At 44.3% G+C, this 19,693-nt stretch overlaps 1 protein-coding gene across 4 annotated transcripts in view; it reads left to right on the top strand.

Moving 5' to 3' along the window:
• Window positions 1–19,693, top strand: part of PKM (pyruvate kinase M1/2) — a 55,764-nt gene that overhangs the window by 9,524 nt on the left and 26,547 nt on the right. For all 4 annotated transcript variants that reach the window (XM_069765614.1, XM_069765617.1, XM_069765615.1 and 1 more), the window contains exons 2-4: window positions 114–276; window positions 494–585; window positions 1,869–2,000. In XM_069765614.1, the coding sequence (XP_069621715.1) occupies window positions 120–276; window positions 494–585; window positions 1,869–2,000 (381 nt within the window). In that variant the 5' untranslated portion in view covers window positions 114–119. The remainder of the gene's footprint in view (window positions 1–113; window positions 277–493; window positions 586–1,868; window positions 2,001–19,693) is intronic.

The following is a 19,693-nucleotide window of genomic DNA, read 5'->3' as shown; positions in this document are numbered from 1 at the left end:
TGTGAATGAGGCCATGTTTTGTCATCTACCCATTCTCCTCTCTCTGTTGCCGCACTGCATAGATTGCTGATCTGTTCTGCGGGTGACCATCCTTATCTATTTTCTTTGTGCAGGTCACCATGTCAAAATCCCACGCATCTGAGGCCGGCAGTGCCTTCATCCAGACCCAACAGCTGCATGCCGCAATGGCAGACACCTTCCTGGAGCACATGTGCCGACTGGACATTGACTCTGAGCCCATTGTGGCACGAAATACTGGCATTATCTGCACCATTGGTAAGTTACTGGGATCACTTCAGATGGCATTGCTTGTTGTTGTTTTTTATTTTTTAACTTGCTTATCTTAAGTGGTGAAGATGTTGTTTATTTTCTAGAATGTGCACGACCTTCTGAAGATGGCCGTGTTTGAGTCTTAAATTTACAATATGAAACGACTGAGAATTGTAGCTCAAACGTTTCTTCTGCGCTTAGCTTTTTTTTGGTTCCTTTTTAGGCCCAGCTTCTCGCTCAGTGGACATACTTAAAGAGATGATCAAATCTGGAATGAACGTCGCTCGTCTGAACTTTTCCCATGGAACACATGAGGTTAGGCTCGTGCATGTCTCCACTACAGTAGGAGAAGGTCACAGGCGTAATTCAGTCTGCTCTGTGCAGCTGTTTGCGATGAAAATAGAATATTTGGGAGGGGATAAGTGAGACTAGCTATTTTTATTTTTTTCCTTTAATATTAAAGTGGTTGTCTGGACTCTGTGACTGCAAACTTATGAATCTCCCAGTTCACGCACAGACCCAGGAATGGGGGTATGTATGAGTCATACATACCCCCAGCCAGTGGGCAAGGCCTTGCTCTCCATACACTAGCATAGAGCGAGGCTGCATCCTCTAGTCGGACGCACCCATTCCATCACTGGTCGGGGTGCAGGCTTGGCTCAATACAAGTGTATGGAGCAAGGCCGCTCCCCCCGACAAAGGCACGCTGCCGAAACGCGCGTTGGGGATGTGGCATCATCACTGCTTTACAAGTAAATTATGGTTTAAAACTTGCAGCATAGCTGTTTGCACTGTAATGTATTGGCAACACTCAGAGGTGTCCTCCTTATATAGACATTGTATGCACTATGCACTTAATCAGTATTGTTTTGCCTATACACTTGGATTGGGATATCATATCTTCATGTGTTGCTCAGTTATCATATGACATACTCTGCCTGCTGCCAATATTATAATCATTTTTCCTGTCAGGCTGTGGTGCCACGTTTCTAGGCTCGCTATCGAGCAGATTGGCCTACCTGCCTTTTAATTAATTTTATGTAATAATTATGATAAAGGCTTTGTAATTTTGTAGTTCTGCGCCTCTTCCTTTTACAGGCTTATCTGCTTCTTTGGCACTGAACTTTATCTTTGCAGGAGTCCAAGTATTTGTGCATGACCATATATATATTTTTTTTATATATACATCTCGTTGTCATTTACTGATCATGGACATTACAACATACATACACTCTCCATTCCCGGGTCTGAAACCGGTGAATCCCTGCAGCAGTGCGTGCGCTGGGGGAGGTGGAGGGGTTCATAAGTCTGCAGACTTTATTGATTTTTATTTATTTATTTTTTAAACCAGACAACCCCTTTAAATGTTTAACATACCCTCTCTATTTTTTCCTGCAGAACACTTGGCAGCAGTGTAAGGGTTGGGTGTTCTGCTATGCCGTGTGCACAGAGGCAGCTGGTGTCTTTATCTAATTCCATGTTAATGTGTCCACAAAAGCTTTCTGTTCTCAACTATCCATGTATAATATGCATGTCTACTAAATGCCTTTACTTAAGAAGTAAATATTAAATTACAGTTTTATTTATTTTTTTCCTAGTACCACGCAGACACCATCACAAACGTTCGCGCGGCCACAGAGAGCTTTGCTTCTAACCCCATTTTGTATAGGCCAGTGGCTGTCGCATTAGACACCAAGGGACCAGAAATTCGCACTGGGCTTATAAAAGGAGTAAGTATTCTCATTTTAACTCTCTTACCAAACCTGCAAAGCTTCACTCAAAATGATGATTAGATATGTGATGGATCGTTAAGAAGGGAACACTGATGGTCTATGATTTCATCGCATTAATTCTCAAAATGCAAGAACTTTACAAATAATATTAACCTCTTCCATCTGCAAACAGTTTTCTTTTTTTCTTCCCTAACTATTTTTAGGTCAACCTAGTTCTGTGATGGATTGCTTTATTGCGTGTCAACTTGTGTGCTTCGTTAATGGATTTGTTTTGAGGACTTGTATTTCGAAGGAATAGCTGTAGTTTACCATGTTGACCAAATTGTATTTGCCACTGTTTTTTCTGTTAATAGATAAGAAAAGTGGGGGTTGTTCAAATTTGTATACATACTTTACAGACCAAAAGTTTGGACACACCCTCTCATTTAAAGATTTTTCTGTATTTTCATGACTATGAAAATTGTACATTCACACTGAAGGCATCAAAACTATGAATTAACACATGTGGAATTATATACTTAACAAAAAAGAGTGAAACAACTGAAAATATGTCTTATATTCTAGGTTCTTCAAAGTAGCCACCTTTTGCTTTGATGACTGCTAATTCATAGTCTTGATGCCTTCAGTGTGAATGTACAATTTTCATAGTCATGAAAATACAGAAAAATCTTTAAATGAGGTGTGTCCAAACTTTTGGTCTGTACTGTATGTATTTATGTATATATTTATTTATGTACATATACAGTGGGGCAAAAAAGTATTTAGTCAGTCAGCAATAGTGCAAGTTCCACCACTTAAAAAGATGAGAGGCGTCTGTAATTTACATCATAGGTAGACCTCAACTATGGGAGACAAACTGAGAAAAAACAATCCAGAAAATCACATTGTCTGTTTTTTTATCATTTTTTTTGCATATTATGGTGGAAAATAAGTATTTGGTCAGAAACAAACAATCAAGATTTCTGGCTCTCACAGACCTGTAACTTCTTCTTTAAGAGTCTCCTCTTTCCTCCACTCATTACCTGTAGTAATGGCACCTGTTTAATCTTGTTATCAGTATAAAAAGACACCTGTGCACACCCTCAAACAGTCTGACTCCAAACTCCACTATGGTGAAGACCAAAGAGCTGTCAAAGGACACCAGAAACAAAATTGTAGCCCTGCACAAGGCTGGGAAGACTGAATCTGCAATAGCCAACCAGCTTGGAGTGAAGAAATCAACAGTGGGAGCAATAATTAGAAAATGGAAGATATACAAGACCACTGATAATATCCCTCGATCTGGGGCTCCACGCAAAATCCCACCCCGTGGGGTCAGAATGATCACAAGAACGGTGCGCAAAAATCCCAGAACCACGCGGGGGGACCTAGTGAATGAACTGCAGAGAGCTGGGACCAATGTAACAAGGCCTACCATAAGTAACACACTATGTCACCATGGACTCAGATCCTGCAGTGCCAGACGTGTCTCACTGCTTAAGCCAGTACATGTCCAGGCCCGTCTGAAGTTTGCTAGAGAGCATTTGGATGATCCAGAGGAGTTTTGGTAGAATGTCCTATGGTCTGATGAAACCAAACTGGAACTGTTTGGTAGAAACACAACTTGTCGTGTTTGGAGGAAAAAGAATACTGAGTTGCATCCATCAAACACCATACCTACTGTGAAGCATAGTGGTGGAAACATCATGCTTTGGGGCTGTTTCTCTGCAAAGGGGCCAGGACGACTGATCCGGGTACATGAAAGAATGAATGGGGCCATTTATCGTGAGATTTTGAGTGCAAACCTCCTTCCATCAGCAAGGGCATTGAAGATGAAACGTGGCTGGGTCTTTCAACATGACAATGATCCAAAGCACACCGCCAGGGCAACGAAGGAGTGGCTTCGTAAGAAGCATTTCAAGGTCCTGGAGTGGCCTAGCCAGTCTCCGGATCTCAACCCTATAGAAAACCTTTGGAGGGAGTTGAAAGTCCGTGTTGCCAAGCGAAAAGCCAAAAACATCACTGCTCTAGGGGAGATCTGCATGGAGGAATGGGCCAACATACCAACAACAGTGTGTGGCAACCTTGTGAAGACTTACAGAAAACATTTGACCTCTGTCATTGCCAACAAAGGATATTTTACAAAGTATTGAGATGAAATTTTGTTTCTGACCAAATACTTATTTTCCACCATAATATGCAAATAAAATGTTAAAAAAACAGACAATGTGATTTTCTGGATTTTTTTTTCTCAGTTTGTCTCCCATAGTTGAGGTCTACCTATGATGTAAATTACAGACGCCTCTCATCTTTTTAAGTGGTGGAACTTGCACTATTGCTGACTGACTAAATACTTTTTTGCCCCACTGTATGTATATACATGTATGTATGTGTGTGTGTGTGTGTATATATATAAATAATAATAATCTTTATATAGCGCCAACATATTCCGCAGCGCTTTACAGTTTAACAGCTTCAATCACAACAGTCATAAGTAACAATGTTAACAATACAATAATTAAAGCAACACAAGACGACCCTGCTCGTGAGAGCTTACAATCTACAATGAGGTGGGGAGATACAAAGTACAGGTGTGTATTTACAATGATGGTCCAGCCATCTTCAGAAAGTGGGGGATAGATGGAAGTAGTGAATGGACTACACACAAACAAAATAACTGATTAGGGAACATGATAGGCCGCTCTGAACAAATGTGTTTTGAGTGAGCGCCTAAAACTATGCAAATTGTGGATGGTCCTAATTTCTTGTGGTAGAGCATTCCAGAGGATTGGCGCAGCACGGGAGAAGTCTTGTAGTCGGGAGTGGGAGGTACGGATTAGTGCAGATGTTAGTCGAAAATCATTTGCAGAGCGCAGAGGTCGGTTAGGCCGATAGACAGAAATGAGGAAGGAGATGTAAGGTGGTGCCGCACTGAAGAGCTTTGTGTGTGAGAACAAGTACTTTGAATTGTATCCTGTAATGCATGGGCAGCCAGTGTAATGACTGGCAAAGAGCGGACGCGTTTGAGTAACGATTAGCTAGATAGACGACCCTGGCTGCTGCATTAAGGATAGACTGGAGAGGGAAAAGTCGAGTGAGGGGGAGGCCAATTAATAGAGCGTTGCAGTAGTCCAGGCGGGAGTGGATCAGAGCGACAGTGAGGGTTTTTGTTGTTTCTATGGTGAGAAAAGGGCGGATTCTAGAGATGTTCTTTAGGTGTAAGCGGCACGAGCGGGCAAGAGATTGTATATGGGAGGTGAAGGAGAAATTGGAGTCAAACATAACACCCAGACAGCGCGCCTGCTGCCGGAGTGTTATTATGGTGCCACCCACGGAGAGGGAAATGTCAGATTTAGGGAGGTTAGTGTTGTGAATTCTGTGGCAGAGCTCCCTCCTGTGGTCACAAGTGGTACTTCGGCTGATTCTCTCTGTGAGCTTCTGTTGGTGGAGGGAAGTGGTACTGCGGCTTCTGAGTTTCCTCCCTCAGGTGATCTGGTGAGGTCGTTAGGTGCTTCTCTACTTAACTCCACCTAATGCTTTGATCCTGGCTTCCTGTCAATGTTCCAGTGTTGGACTTGCTTTTCCCTGGATCATTCCTGTGGCCTGCTGCTCTGCATAGCTAAGTTCTTCTTTGCTATTTGTTTGCTATTTTTTTCTGTCCAGCTTGTCTAATTTGTTGCTGGAAGCTCTGGGACGCAAAGGGTGTACCTCCGTGCCGTTAGTTCGGTACGGAGGGTCTTTTTGCCCCCTTTGCGTGGTTTTCTTTAGGGTTTTGTGTAGACCGCAAAGTTACCTTTTCTATCCTCGATCTGTTAAGAAAGTCGGGCCTCACTTTGCTGAATCTATTTCATCTCTACGTTTGTCTTTTCATCTTAACTCACAGTCATTATATGTGGGGGGCTGCCTTTTCCTTTGGGGTATTTCTCTGAGGCAAGGTAGGCTTATTTTCTATCTTCAGGCTAGTTAGTTTCTCAGGCTGTGCCGAGTTGCATAGGCAGAGTTAGGCGCAATCCACGGCTGCCTCTAGTGTTGTTTGGAGAGGATTAGGGATTGCGGTCTGCAGAGTTCCCACGTCTCAGAGCTCGTTCTATGATTTTGGGTTATTGTCAGATCACTGTATGTGCTCTGACCGCTATGTCCATTGTAGTACTGAATTGCCTTTCATAACAGGTTAGTAGATGACGGGAGCAGAAGAAATTTCAGTTTTGGAGAGGTTGAGTTTCAGATAGAGAGCGGACATGATGTTAGAGACTGCAAACACAGTCAGTGGCGTTCTGTAGTACAGCGGGGGTAAGGTCAGGGGATGACGTGTATAGTTGTGTGTCGTCGGCATAAAGATGGTACTGAAAGCCAAATCTGCTGATGGTTTGTCCAATTGGGGCCGTGTAGAGGGAGAAGAGAAGGGGCAAAGGACTGAGCCCTGGGGTACCCCGACAGTGAGAGGAAGAGGAGATGAAGTGGAGCCAGAGAACAGAACACTGAAGGAGCGGTCAGAAAGATAGGAGGAGAACCAGGAGGGAGCAGTGTCCTTAATGCCAAGTGACTGGAGCCTAGAGAGTAAGAGAGGGTGGTCAACCGTGTCAAAAGCTGCAGAAAGATCGAGAAGAAAGAGCAGAGAGTGGTCACCGTTACATTTTGCTGTCAGGAGGTCGTTGGTCACTTTGAGTGCAGTTTCTGTCGAGTGAAGGGGCGGAAGCTGGACTGTGAAGGGTCTAGGAGGGAGTGAATGGAGAGGTAACGGGTAAGGCAGGAGTAGACTAGGCACTCCAAGAGTTTAGAGATGAAGGGGAGATTGGAGACCGGTCTGTAGTTGTTTGTGCAGGATGGGTCGAGGGTGGGTTTCTTTAGTAACGGAGTAATGATAGAGTGTTTGAAGGAGGACGGGAAAGTGCCTGAGGAGAGAGAGACTGGAGGAGATGAGAGGGAATGGGGTCGGTAGAGCATGTAGTCAGACGAGAAGAAGAGAGGAGCTTGGAGACTTCTTCTTCTGTGATGGGAACAAATGTGGAGAGTGAGCCAGGGGAGATGCAGGGAGGGATGAAAGTCACTGAACTTGGTGATTGGGAGCAGATTTCCTGATGGATATTGTCTATTTTCTCTATAAAATGGGAGGCCAGGTCATCAGCACAAATGTCTGTGATGGGGGCTTGTGCTTTTGGCCTGAAGAGGGAGTGAAAGGTGTCAAAAAGTTTCTTGGGGGTTGTAGGATAGTGAGGAGATCAGGGTGGTAAAGTAGGTCAGTTTGGCGATGTGAAGGGCAGAGTTATAGGTTTTTAACATAAATTTGAAGTGGATGAAGTCTTCTGGTGTGCGAGGGTGAGGGAAGCTACTTGGTCTAGGATGCTTCTAAGAGTGTCATTGTAGTGATGTACCGCCAGATCAGGAAAGGAAAAAGGAGATTGGGGACAGTGAGTGTAAGGATTCTGAAAGTGTATGAGGGTTAATGGCTTGTAGATTTCTGACTGAATGGTAGGTAGGAGGGTGCTGGGGTGAGCGAGGATTTGTGAGCATGAAGGAGAGAATGTTGTGGTCAGAGAGGGGAAGCAGTGAGTTATTTAGGTAGGAGATTGAACACAGCCGGACAAAGACCAGGTCAAGGGTGTTACCGTCCTTGTATGTCTAAGAGCTTGAGAGCTGTGAGAGGCCGAGCGAAGTGGTTAGTAATAGAAGCTGGTATGTAGAAGTGGGGCTGTTTATGGGGATGTTGATGTCTCCCAGGATAAGGGTTGGGAGTTCTGAGGACATGAAGTGCGGCAGCCAGGCAGAGAAATGGTCCAGGAAGTGGGTGGGTGAGCCTGGGCGCCGGTATACGACCGCTACTCTGAGGGAGAGGGGACGGAAGAGCCTGATGCTGTGGACCTCAAAAGAAGGGAATGAGAGTGATGGAGTTGGTGGGATGACCTGGAAGGTGCATTGTGGGGAAAGGAGTTTGCCGACTCCACCACCAGGTCTGTTTGTGGGTCTCGGGGAATGGGAGAATTGTAGGCCGCCATGGAAAATGGCAGCAGGGGAGACCGTGTCAGAATCCTGGATCCAGGTTTCAGTGAGGGCCAATAGATTTAGAGAGTTGTTCAGAAAGTAATTGTGTACGAAAGGAAGCTTGTTACATACAGACCGTGGATTCCAAAGGGCACAATTAAAAGGAGATGAGAGAGTACAAGTAATATTAATAATATTAATATAATATATTAATATATAATATAATATTAATATTAATTACATATATATATATATATATATATATATATATATATATATATATATATATATATATATATATATATATATATATATATATATATATATATATATATAGTAACAAAAAAAGAAAAGCAGCATAAAACAAAACAGAAAAAAAGTGGACTTTATTGCCTGAACGGCGTGGCAACGTTTCGGATACAAAATCCTTTTTCTAGCATTTTGTATCCGAAACGTTGCCACGCCGTTCAGGCAATAAAGTCCACTTTTTTTCTATTTTGTTTTATGCTGCTTTTCTTTTTTTGTTACTATCATTGGAGGCTTTTGGACTGCTGGTTGGGAGAGCTCTGCACAAAGTTGAGGTATTTTTGGATGCTGTTCCGTTTTTTTCTTTACATATATATAGACACATATATAATATATATACTGTATTTTCCGGCGTATAAGACGACTTTTTAACCCCTGAAAATCTTCTTAAAAGTCGGGAGTCGTCTTATACGCCGGGTGCAGACCAATGTGTATAAGGTGGGTGGGGGGGGAGTGGTCCCGATGACGAAGAGGGGGCGTCTCACAGGAAAGTGTGAGTGGAGTATCCCCCATTACCTCATTGTAGCTGCAGTGTGGGGTCTCTGTGCTGGAGAGCGGCGGCGGCTGCTCCTCTTTGTGCCGCGTGGGTGCTGTGTTGTGGGGCGGCGGCTCCTCTTCGTGCAGCGTCAGGGCTCTGTGCTGTGGGGCGGCGGCGTATTTTCGTGCAGAGTCGGGGCTCCTCCGACATTTCCTCAAAGTCCAGATCTTCACAGATCTTCTCTCGAAATAGGTTTGCTCTAATACGTCTCCCTCTTCAAGTAATCCCAGACAGCTGTGGCAGCCATACCATTAATTGCAGCACTCTTTAACATAGTAACATAGTAACATAGTTAGTAAGGCCGAAAAAAGACATTTGTCCATCCAGTTCAGCCTATATTCCATCATATTAAATCCCCAGATCTACGTCCTTCTACAGAACCTAATTGTATGATACAATATTGTTCTGCTCCAGGAAGACATCCAGGCCTCTCTTGAACTCCTTGACTGAGTTCGCCATCACCACCTCCTCAGGCAAGCAATTCCAGATTCTCACTGCCCTAACAGTAAAGAATCCTCTTCTATGTTGGTGGAAAAACCTTCTCTCCTCCAGACGCAAAGAATGCCCCCTTGTGCCCGTCACCTTCCTTGGTATAAACAGATCCTCAGCGAGATATTTGTATTGTCCCCTTATATACTTATACATGGTTATTAGATCGCCCCTCAGTCGTCTTTTTTCTAGACTAAATAATCCTAATTTCGCTAATCTATCTGGGTATTGTAGTTCTCCCATCCCCTTTATTAATTTTGTTGCCCTCCTTTGTACTCTCTCTAGTTCCATTATATCCTTCCTGAGCACCGGTGCCCAAAACTGGTCACAGTACTCCATGTGCGGTCTAACTAGGGATTTGTACAGAGGCAGTATAATGCTCTCATCATGTGTATCCAGACCTCTTTTAATGCACCCCATGATCCTGTTTGCCTTGGCAGCTGCTGCCTGGCACTGGCTGCTCCAGGTAAGTTTATCATTAACTAGGATCCCCAAGTCCTTCTCCCTGTCAGATTTACCCAGTGATTTCCCATTCAGTGTGTAATGGTGATATTGATTCCTTCTTCCCATGTGTATAACCTTACATTTATCATTGTTAAACCTCATCTGCCACCTTTCAGCCCAAGTTTCCAACTTATCCAGATCCATCTGTAGCAGAATACTATCTTCTCTTGTATTAATTGCTTTACATAGTTTTGTATCATCTGCAAATATCGATATTTTACTGTGTAAACCTTCTACCAGATCATTAATGAATATGTTGAAGAGAACAGGTCCCAATACTGACCCCTGCGGTACCCCACTGGTCACAGCGACCCAGTTAGAGACTATACCATTTATAACCACCCTCTGCTTTCTATCACTAAGCCAGTTACTAGCCCATTTACACACATTTTCCCCCAGACCAAGCATTCTCATTTTGTGTACCAACCTCTTGTGCGGCACGGTATCAAACGCTTTGGAAAAATCGAGATATACCACGTCCAATGACTCACCGTGGTCCAGCCTATAGCTTAACTCTTCATAAAAACTGATTAGATTGGTTTGACAGGAGCGATTTTTCATAAACCCATGCTGATATGGAGTTAAACAGTTATTCTCATTGAGATAATCCAGAATAACATCCCTCAGAAACCCTTCAAATATTTTACCAACAATAGAGGTTAGACTTACTGGCCTATAATTTCCAGGTTCACTTTTAGAGCCCTTTTTGAATATTGGCACCACATTTGCTATGCGCCAATCCTGCGGAACAGACCCTGTCGCTATAGAGTCCCTAAAAATAAGAAATAATGGTTTATCTATTACATTACTTAGTTCTCTTAGTACTCGTGGGTGTATTTATTCTTTACTCTCAAGATTTTACTTAATGGCTGTATGTTTGGAGTTGTTGTCCTCTTGCAGAATAAAATTTAGAGCCAATCTGATGCATCCATGATGGTATTGTGTAATGGCTAAGTATCTGCAAGTATTTCTCAGCAATGAGCAAAACATTAATTCTGACAAAATTCCCAACTCATTTGCTGATATGTCCTTGTTTCCGTGTCAGAAGGATTTTAGCCATAATTCTTCCCTGAAGGCCACTTCTAGACTGACTTATCTAAATGGTAGATGCGTGTAGCTGGGTACCACTGGTTACTGCCAGTTCGGAGCTGATGGCACTATTGAACATCTTCCAATTTCAAAGGGGAGTAATCATTACTTTCATCTTTTTATCTTGGCCAACCACTACATCTATAGTGCTCATTATTGCCTATTACTTGGTGCTTCTTCAGATGAGCTTGAAAACAGCAATGTCTGAAATCTTTGCCTGGGAGAGATCTTGCTGTTGCAGTGTATCTATCTTGTGACTTTGCCTGTGTACATAAGAGAATCGATGGTGTTTTTGAAGACAAAAGGTGATCACATCAAATATTGTTTGTTTGTTTGTTTTTGTTTTAATTATTTTTTAGATTTCTCTTCTGTTCATTCACCTTGCATTTTCTTAATTTAGAAAAATATTAACACTTTGAAAGCATTCTTACGCTGCAGCATTTTTCCACACATGCCTAAAACTTTTGCACAATAGTGCACGTTTAAACCGGTACTCTGACATTTTTATTTAACCGCTGTAGTGGTATCACGAATGCATGTTCCCTGCCCACAGTAAAATACTTACCAGCCGCCGTCTTTTATTCTTGGCGCCGCTCTAGACATCTTTTTTTTAGTTATTACCTGCCAGATCACTCTATTGTTTACGTATGAAAGCCAGAACAAGTAGACTTGCGTTGAGAGCTTGTCCAGTCGTTAGCTGTTGTCACTTGATCGGGGAACAGAACTGTAGCATTGCCGGGAAGAGCAGAAGACTGCGGATGGTAATTATTTTCGTATTCATTAGTGATTCCACTCCGGCGGTGAAACAAAAAAAAAACAAAAAAAACAGTGGTGCTTTAAACTTTGTATGCCTCATCTACCCCACCGCCATAACAACTCATTGGCATCCTGCATTTCAACTGTCCGATTGGATCCTGTGGTCAATAAAGACTGTTGCATCTAAGGGCTTACAATGTCAGGCCGGCCTCACACTAGCGTGTTTTACGGACATATGGGAGGTGCAGAAAATACGGATTGCATACGGTACAATGCTTCTCTATGCCCCAGCTCCTATCAGCCGTATTTTACTGATCCGTATTTATACGGTCTTCTACGGCCGTAGAAAAACGCAGCATGATGCGTTTGTCACCGTATTGCGCAAAAAATACGCCAATGAAAGTCTATGGGGGCCAGAAAAATACGGATTACACACGGACCAACAGTGTGACTTGCGAGAAATACGCAGCGGTGTTCTATAGAAAAGCCGGCAATTCAGCGCGGTGTACAGTAAAATCACACTGAATATATGTCAGCGAGACACATATATATATATATATCAGCAAATGAAGGCAGCACTCCAAATCCTCATGCAGGTAAAAATGTGACTTTTATTGAACCCACATCTCTGTGCGACGTTTCGGCTCACACTGAGCCTTTTTCAAGCTTGAAAAAGGCTCAGTGTGAGGCGAAACGTCGCACAGAGATGTAGGTTCAATAAAAGTCACATTTTTACCTGCATGAGGATTTGGAGTGCTGCCTTCATTTGCTGATTTTTGTATTTATGTGGGCGGATGAGTGGACCATTCTGCCCAGGAGGCCAGGCACCCACCGGTGAGCATTGTGCTGTTCCAATTTTTAACGGTTTATATATATATATATATATATATATATATATATATATATATATATATATATATATATATTTCATACAGCGCTAAATAGCTTAAAAGCCGGTAATTCAATTACCGGCTTTTGCTATCTCCTTCCTAAACCCGACATGTTATGAGACAAGGTTTACATACAGTAAACCATCTCATATCCCTTTTTTTTTGCATATTCCACAATACTAATGTTAGTAGTGTGTATGTGCAAAATTTGGTTACCTGGGTCTTCACTCTCTAGCAGGTTCTCTCATACCCCTTATCATGGGGGCCTTTGTATTTTAGCATGATGGTCTCTATACCACGTGGAACTAGACTAGTGGAACCTGTATATGTCTGATCCAGCATTACATTTAACTCTATACTCTCTGAATACACCTGTTTGTTATATTTGTGGTCTGGAGGTAATTCAATCTAGTGAGTATACATCATTATGGATTCCCATATGCCATTCTTTATGTCCTGTGCTATTGCAATTAGTTTTGCTGCTTATATTTGATCCACGGTGATATATGGTTAGACCTGCTTATGTGAGGTATCCGTATACTACAGTTACAAATATACTTTCAAAGCAGTGACACTTTATCTCTCAACTTAGGAGTGCTGTTCATGCAGACATCTTATACTGTGTTTATTAAAACTAGCTATTGTATTGTGTCTGGGGAGTGATCGCATCAAGGGGGAGGGCTCCATTATGGGCCATTTGTTCATGTTTCTAGGTCACATGTGTGACCAATTTTAAATGCTTTTAATTGTGTGCTCCATGTGGGTTTTTTCTGTGCCCATTGATGTTATATGAATAAAGTTTGCATTTTTTACACCTAATCCATAGCCTCGGGTGATCCCCTTATACGGTCTATTCCTTGTGTGTTTTTTATAGTTCATGATAGCATAGACCAGGTTGGATCCCCGTTCTCTCAGTGGTGCCCCCTCTCCATTTACTAGTGTATGTGCAAAATTTGGGCGCTCTAGCTATTAAATTAAAGGGTTAAATCGCGGAAAAAATTGGCGTGAGCTCCCGCGCAATTTTCTCCGCCAGAGTGGTAAAGCCAGTGACTGAGGGCAGATATTAATAGCTTGGAGAGGGTCCATGGTTATTGCCCCACCCCCCTCCCGGCTAAAAACATCTGCCCCCAGCCACCCCAGAAAAGGCACATCTGGAAGATGCGCCTATTCTGGCACTTGGCCACTCTCTTCCCATTCCTGTGTAGCGGTGGGATCTGGAGTAATGAAGGGTTAATGTCACCTTGCTATTGTAAGGTGACATTAAGCCAGATTAATAATGGAGAGGCGTCAATTATGACACCTATCCATTATTAATCCAATAGTATGAAATGGTTAAAAAACACACACACATTATTCCAAAGTATTTTAATGAAATAAATACACAGGTTTTTGTAATATTTTATTATGCTGGTAATCCACCTGAAGACCCTCGTTCTGTATAAAAAAGGTAAAATAGAAAAACAATATCCCATACCTTCCGATGATCAGTCTCGTCCCACGATGTAAATCCATCTGAAGGGGTTAACTAATTTTACAAGCAGAAGCCTGCTAATGCAGCTGTGCTCCTGCCTGTAAAACCCACACAGCTGCATTAGCAGGGCTTCTGCTTGTAAAATTACAAAGTTCGACTTCGATATTTTTATTTTTTTTCTTGATATGCAGTTTACTTATCTGATTATTTTATATTTTTATTGGACATTTCTGACCGCAGCAATGCCAAACTTTTTTTTGTATTTTTAATAGGGTAAAGGGGGGATGATATGAACTTTGTGTTTTTGTTTTTTTTTTTGTTTTTTTACTGGCTTCAATAGTCCCCTTATGAGACTGTGCTACACATAGCAGTGCTTCAGCACTGTGATAATATGTAGCAAAAATCACAGTTCATAGGAGATTCTCATTGACAGGCACGGGGGTCTTCTGCAGATATCCCCTGCTGTTATGCCAATCCATTGGCATCACATGCCAGGGGCGCTGATGGGCGTGAATTGAAACGGTTCCGGCCGGCTCATGTTTAATGCCACTGTCAGTGATTGACAGCAGCATTTAACTGGTTTACATCTGCAGGTGGATTTCTGATCCACCCGTGGCTGTTAGAGGCACATGACAGCTGATTAGATCAGCTGTCTGTGCAGAGCTCTCATCAAAGACAGGGACACTACCTTGGATGTACCTATACGTCCAAGGTCGTGAACGGGTTAAAGCGACTTTAACAAGGGCAAAATTATGATGGCTAAGGAACTGGGTCAGAGAGCACCTACAAAACGTAAGAACTTGTGAACATGTATGCAGTAGTTAGTAGCTAACAAAATTAGTACAAGCCAGGTCAACTGTTGAACCAGCAACAGGATCGTGAGCAACAAAGGGTCAATGATACACATCAGGAGTAGGGATGAGCGAATATACTCGTTATTTCTCGAGCACACTCGGGGGTTCTCCGAGTATTTTTTAGTGCTCGAAGATTTAGTTTTTCTTGCCGCAGCTGAATGATTTACATCTGTTAGCCAGCATAAGTACATGTGAGGGTTGCCTGGTTGCTAGGGAATCCCCACATGTACTTAAGCTGGCTAACAGATGTAAATCATTCAGCTGCGGCAAGAAAAACTAAAGCGTGCTCTGGAAATCTCGAGTAACGAGTATATTCGCTCATCACTAATGAGAAGTGAAGACTAGCCTGTCAGGTTGTATTCTCACTAAAAATGTACTGTAGGAATCAGAATACCAAGCTGAGAAAAAGTTGTGTAGTTGTAAACTGATCAGTGTGCCAATGGTGACACTGTCCACTGTAGAAAGTGTTTACAGGGAGCATGAAGCTGAACCATGATGATTAAAAAGCCTGGTTTTAATGAATAATCTTTTCTTTTAGGTAAGGAGTGCGGAATCTTTTTTTTCTTGCTAAGGGCCATTTGGTTCTTTATACCATCCTTGGGGGGGGATGGTAAAAAAAAAAATCCTCGCTAAGTCCCCCTGAAGAAAGTATGTCCTGGCACTAGTGTCAGGAAGTAATCTTTCATAGCACACGCCTCAGAGTTCAGTAGTGAGCACTGCGTGTGCATGCTCACAGAGAAAAAAGATAAATGGGCTGGCGGCCATCAAAATATAGCTGCTGGTCATAAAGGGCTGTAAACTGCCATCAGCTTGAGGTTTCCCACCCCTGTTTTAGGTCATAGATTTTGGTCACATCAAAATTTACTATGGGATTGATGCCAAGAAAGTAAGTGGATACTCTAAGAAACATTGGATTAGATACCTACGCTCATTCTTTTAAAGCGATTCTGTCAGCACATTTGACCTATCTAAACTATTGATATAGGCATACAGGCTATAGAATGGTGAGGAGAGTCCAGTGTGATGGCTGATCTTACTGCAGAGCTGTGCGTGGTTTATAACACACCTCTGCAGGTTCCTCTCAGCTTCCATCTCACAGGCAGACAAGGCTGCAATATTGTTACAATACAGCACAGCTCAGAGAGAAGCAAAAAAATGTGTTTGCAAGAAGATACATTTTCATTTCTCCTGTTAGTTACTTGTCTCATTGGTAATTCCCCCTTCATGTAAAATAACTCTGCCTCCAGAGCTTATCTTCCAGGCAGTGTCCTCCCCAGAGCCTGGAAGAGGTCAATTATAGAAAGTGAGAAAAGATTATTTCTCATCTATAAGACATACAGGGAGGGCTTTTTTCAGCCTGTATGCCCATATTAAGTTTAGATGAGTCAGATGTGATGAGATTCCCTTTAATGACTGCCCCTTTCAGTAGGATAATGCGCCTTGCAACATCAGTTTGTTCAGGAATATGTGAAAGCGTGTGCACAATCCTATGGCTGATCAGTGCTAATATCACTACAATATTGTTTGAGTGTTGTAATTTTAATTCCCTTTTCTCCTTCGCCACATTGGGGGACACAAAACCATGGGTGTTTTGCTGCTGTCGCTAGGAGGCTGACACTATGTTGATCCAAAAATGTTTGCTCGTCCCCTGCAGTATACACCCTTATTCTGGCTTCGAGAGACCCAGTTCAAGCATAGTGTCCATAGGAGGCACACTGGGTCTGCTATTCAGACCAGAACTTTTACTTTTTGGATTTAACCTTTCTACCCGGACAAAGGGGCGACGGAACCTTTCAAGGCTCCGATCTCCCTGAACCTACAACAGGCGAGTACGGGAATTTTACCTCTCAGTATCCTCTCCTGTGACGTGGGATGCCACTGCCTGAGCTGATTCTAGGGGCGACGGGTCCCTTCAAGGGCACCGATCTGTCCCCCCCTTCCTTAACAGACGAGCACTGGAGTGTCACCTCCACGCATTCTCTTCTGCAGCCAGGCCTATTGCCGGACATCTCGCCCTGCCCACCAGGTCTGACCCATGGAAGTTCAGACAGAGGCACTCTACATTGTGGCGTCCGTGCAACCCCCACTGCATCACCACTGAAAAGAGCGGATGATGGAAAGAGGCGGATGGTTCCTCTCCACCCCCCTTTCAAGGGGATGGTGGATGGAGGCTCCCCCAACCCTGCACCGTCCTATCTACCCCGGGCACAGCTCTGACCTGCGGCATCTGCCATCCCCTTCATATCTGGGTAAGTGCCACCCGGGAGGGGTAGTTTTCCGGCAGGCTTAGGAGGGCTCCATAGCGGCAGGGCTCCGTGGCTCTTTCTCGGCGGTCCGATAGACCCTGCCCACCAATCGCATAATTCCACCGGCTCCGCCCACAGACCTGGCACTTCTCGCTCTATGCGAGACTACACCCCAAATCTTGGCAGCGATCTTCCCTGCACAGCACCGCTGTTCTGGCCGCCCTTAGTCTGCCTGTGTCAAGCCCTGGAAGCCGGTCTTCTCCCCTACTCAGCGCGCCGCCTCTTCTGATTGCGGGACACAGGACCTGGGTAAGGAGACTTCCCTGCAGCTTTACCCCTCATAGCTTCCACTAGCAGTGTTTTACTTATATTGGGGTACATCATGTCGCAGTCAAGGGCTAAAAAGGTTCATACCACCTTTTTCACTGCGTGTACCAGCTGCCAGGCTCCTCTCCCTCGGCCTCAAAGCTCTCCTCTTTGCCCAGCCTGTGATGCCCAATGTGCCCAGAAGCCCTCCACCGCTACCGACCCCAGTGTATCTAGCCCCCCTGAGTGGGCCGCGTCACTGCCATAATCCATGGCTTCGCTGGCCAAAGCGATTGAATCCCTTCATGACCCCTCTGGGAAGCGGGGCACTCGTTTACCTGGGTTAAGAGACCTCTCCCTTACAGGGGAATCATCGGCCAGCAGGGGCCGCTCTCACCTGAAGGAGGTACGGTCATCCAAAAAACGGATCCGCACTACCTCTCCTGAGCATTCACCACGCCATTCATCCTCTGGTAGCTCTACTTCTCGCTCACCCTCTCCAGGGGTTCGCAGCGATCATGACTGAGTATGAGTCTGAGGCGTCCTTGGACCCGGATTCTCCGGAGTTTCAATTGACTGTGGATTTCCTCATTAAAGCTGTCAATCATGCGCTAAAGGTTGATAATGACCCTAATTCAACTCCGGATCATGCAGTATTTTTTACAAGAACCAAGCGATCCCATAGGGTGTTCGCCTCTCATCTGGATTTCTTAGATATAGTCCGGCGACACAGGGAGGGACCGGATAAGCGCTTTACGGGTAAAAAGGCCCTGGGATTGAAGTATCCTTTTTCCGCAGATCTTGTCAAAGATTGGACGGAACCTCCAACAGTAGATCCTCCGGTATCGCGTTTGGCTGCCAAAATGCTTTTATCTGTACCTGATGGAGCCTCAATTAAAAATCCCACAGAACACCAGATAGATTCCCTGGCTCGCTCAGTATATGAAGCCTCAGGTTCCTCTTTATCCCCTTCCTTTGCGGCGGCATGGGTCGCAAAAGCAATGGTTTTCTGGGCAGATGTCTTTGCAAAATCGATTCAGGACCAGGCTCTTCCATCTGAGGCGGCAGATCTCGCCAAACAAATCGCTATGGCTGGAGACTATGTGATGTATGCGTCTTTAGATGCAGCAGACTGTGCGGCAGTTGCTGCCTCAAACGCTGTCACCATTAGGAGAGCATTATGGCTTAGAGAGTGGCACGCGGATTCCTCCTCTAAAGTCTCTGATTTCTCTGCCTTTTCAGAGCGGACGTCTGTTTGGAGAAAAATTAGACCAGCTTATTTCCGATGCTACAGGAGGGAAAAGCAAATTCCTCCCGCAGCACAGGCCTAAAACTGCTTTTCAGCGTCAGCAACAGTTTTGCTTTCGGCCCTTTCGCAATAGCCCATTCTGGTCCTCCTCCACGGCTTCGTCCAGATCAGAACGATCTCCACGTACAGAGAGAGACCCTCGGCCCTCATACAGGCCGAATCAGTCCTGGTGAGGTAAGCCTAGGCAACCCAGAACCAGGGGATCAAGGCCCTCCAGATTTCCTTCACAATGACTCGGAGTTTTCCGGTCGACACCACCAGAGTAGGCGGACGCCTGCTTCTCTTTCAACATGTCTGGCTTTCCGTCATCCACGACGAATGGGTCAGAGACCTGGTGTCTTCTGGTTACAAAATAGATTTCTCCGTCTCCCCTCCGGCACGGTTTTTTCCCTCTCGTCTCCCAAGTTCAGGAGCTCAGTCTCGCGCACTTCACCGCGCCATCGAATCTCTCTGCCGAAACGGAGTCATTGTTCCGGTTCCAGAACACGAGAGATTCAGAGGTTTTTGCTCAAACCTCTTCATCTTTTCAAAAAAGGATGGGACGGTGCGCCCTATTTTGGATTTAAAGCTCCTAAACAAGTATGTAAAGCTCCGGCACTTCAGAATGGAATCCTTCCGGTCGGTCATCTCCTCATTGGAGAGAGGAGAGTTTGTAGCATCAATAGACATCAAAGATGCTTATCTCCATATCCCAGTCTTCCCGCCACATCAAAGGTTCCTGCGTTTTGCCATCCAGGAGGACCATTTTCAATTCACGGCCTTGCCACTGCGCCCAGGGTATTTACAAAGGTCATGGCGGCGGTCATGGCCATTCTTCATTCCCGAGGAGTGGTCGTGTTGCCATACTTAGGACGGACCTTTGATCAGGAGGTCGTCTATCACGCCTGCGAAGCAAGTGTCCGTATTACCTTGGATACCCTTTCACGGCTGGGCTGGCTGATCAACTTGGACAAGTCCCCCCCATTCCAGCCCGA

The sequence above is a fragment of the Ranitomeya imitator genome, chromosome 4 (genome assembly GCF_032444005.1).
Source record: "Ranitomeya imitator isolate aRanImi1 chromosome 4, aRanImi1.pri, whole genome shotgun sequence".
Classification (NCBI taxonomy): Eukaryota; Metazoa; Chordata; class Amphibia; order Anura; family Dendrobatidae; genus Ranitomeya; species Ranitomeya imitator.
This window is presented reverse-complemented; position numbering and strand designations above follow the sequence as displayed.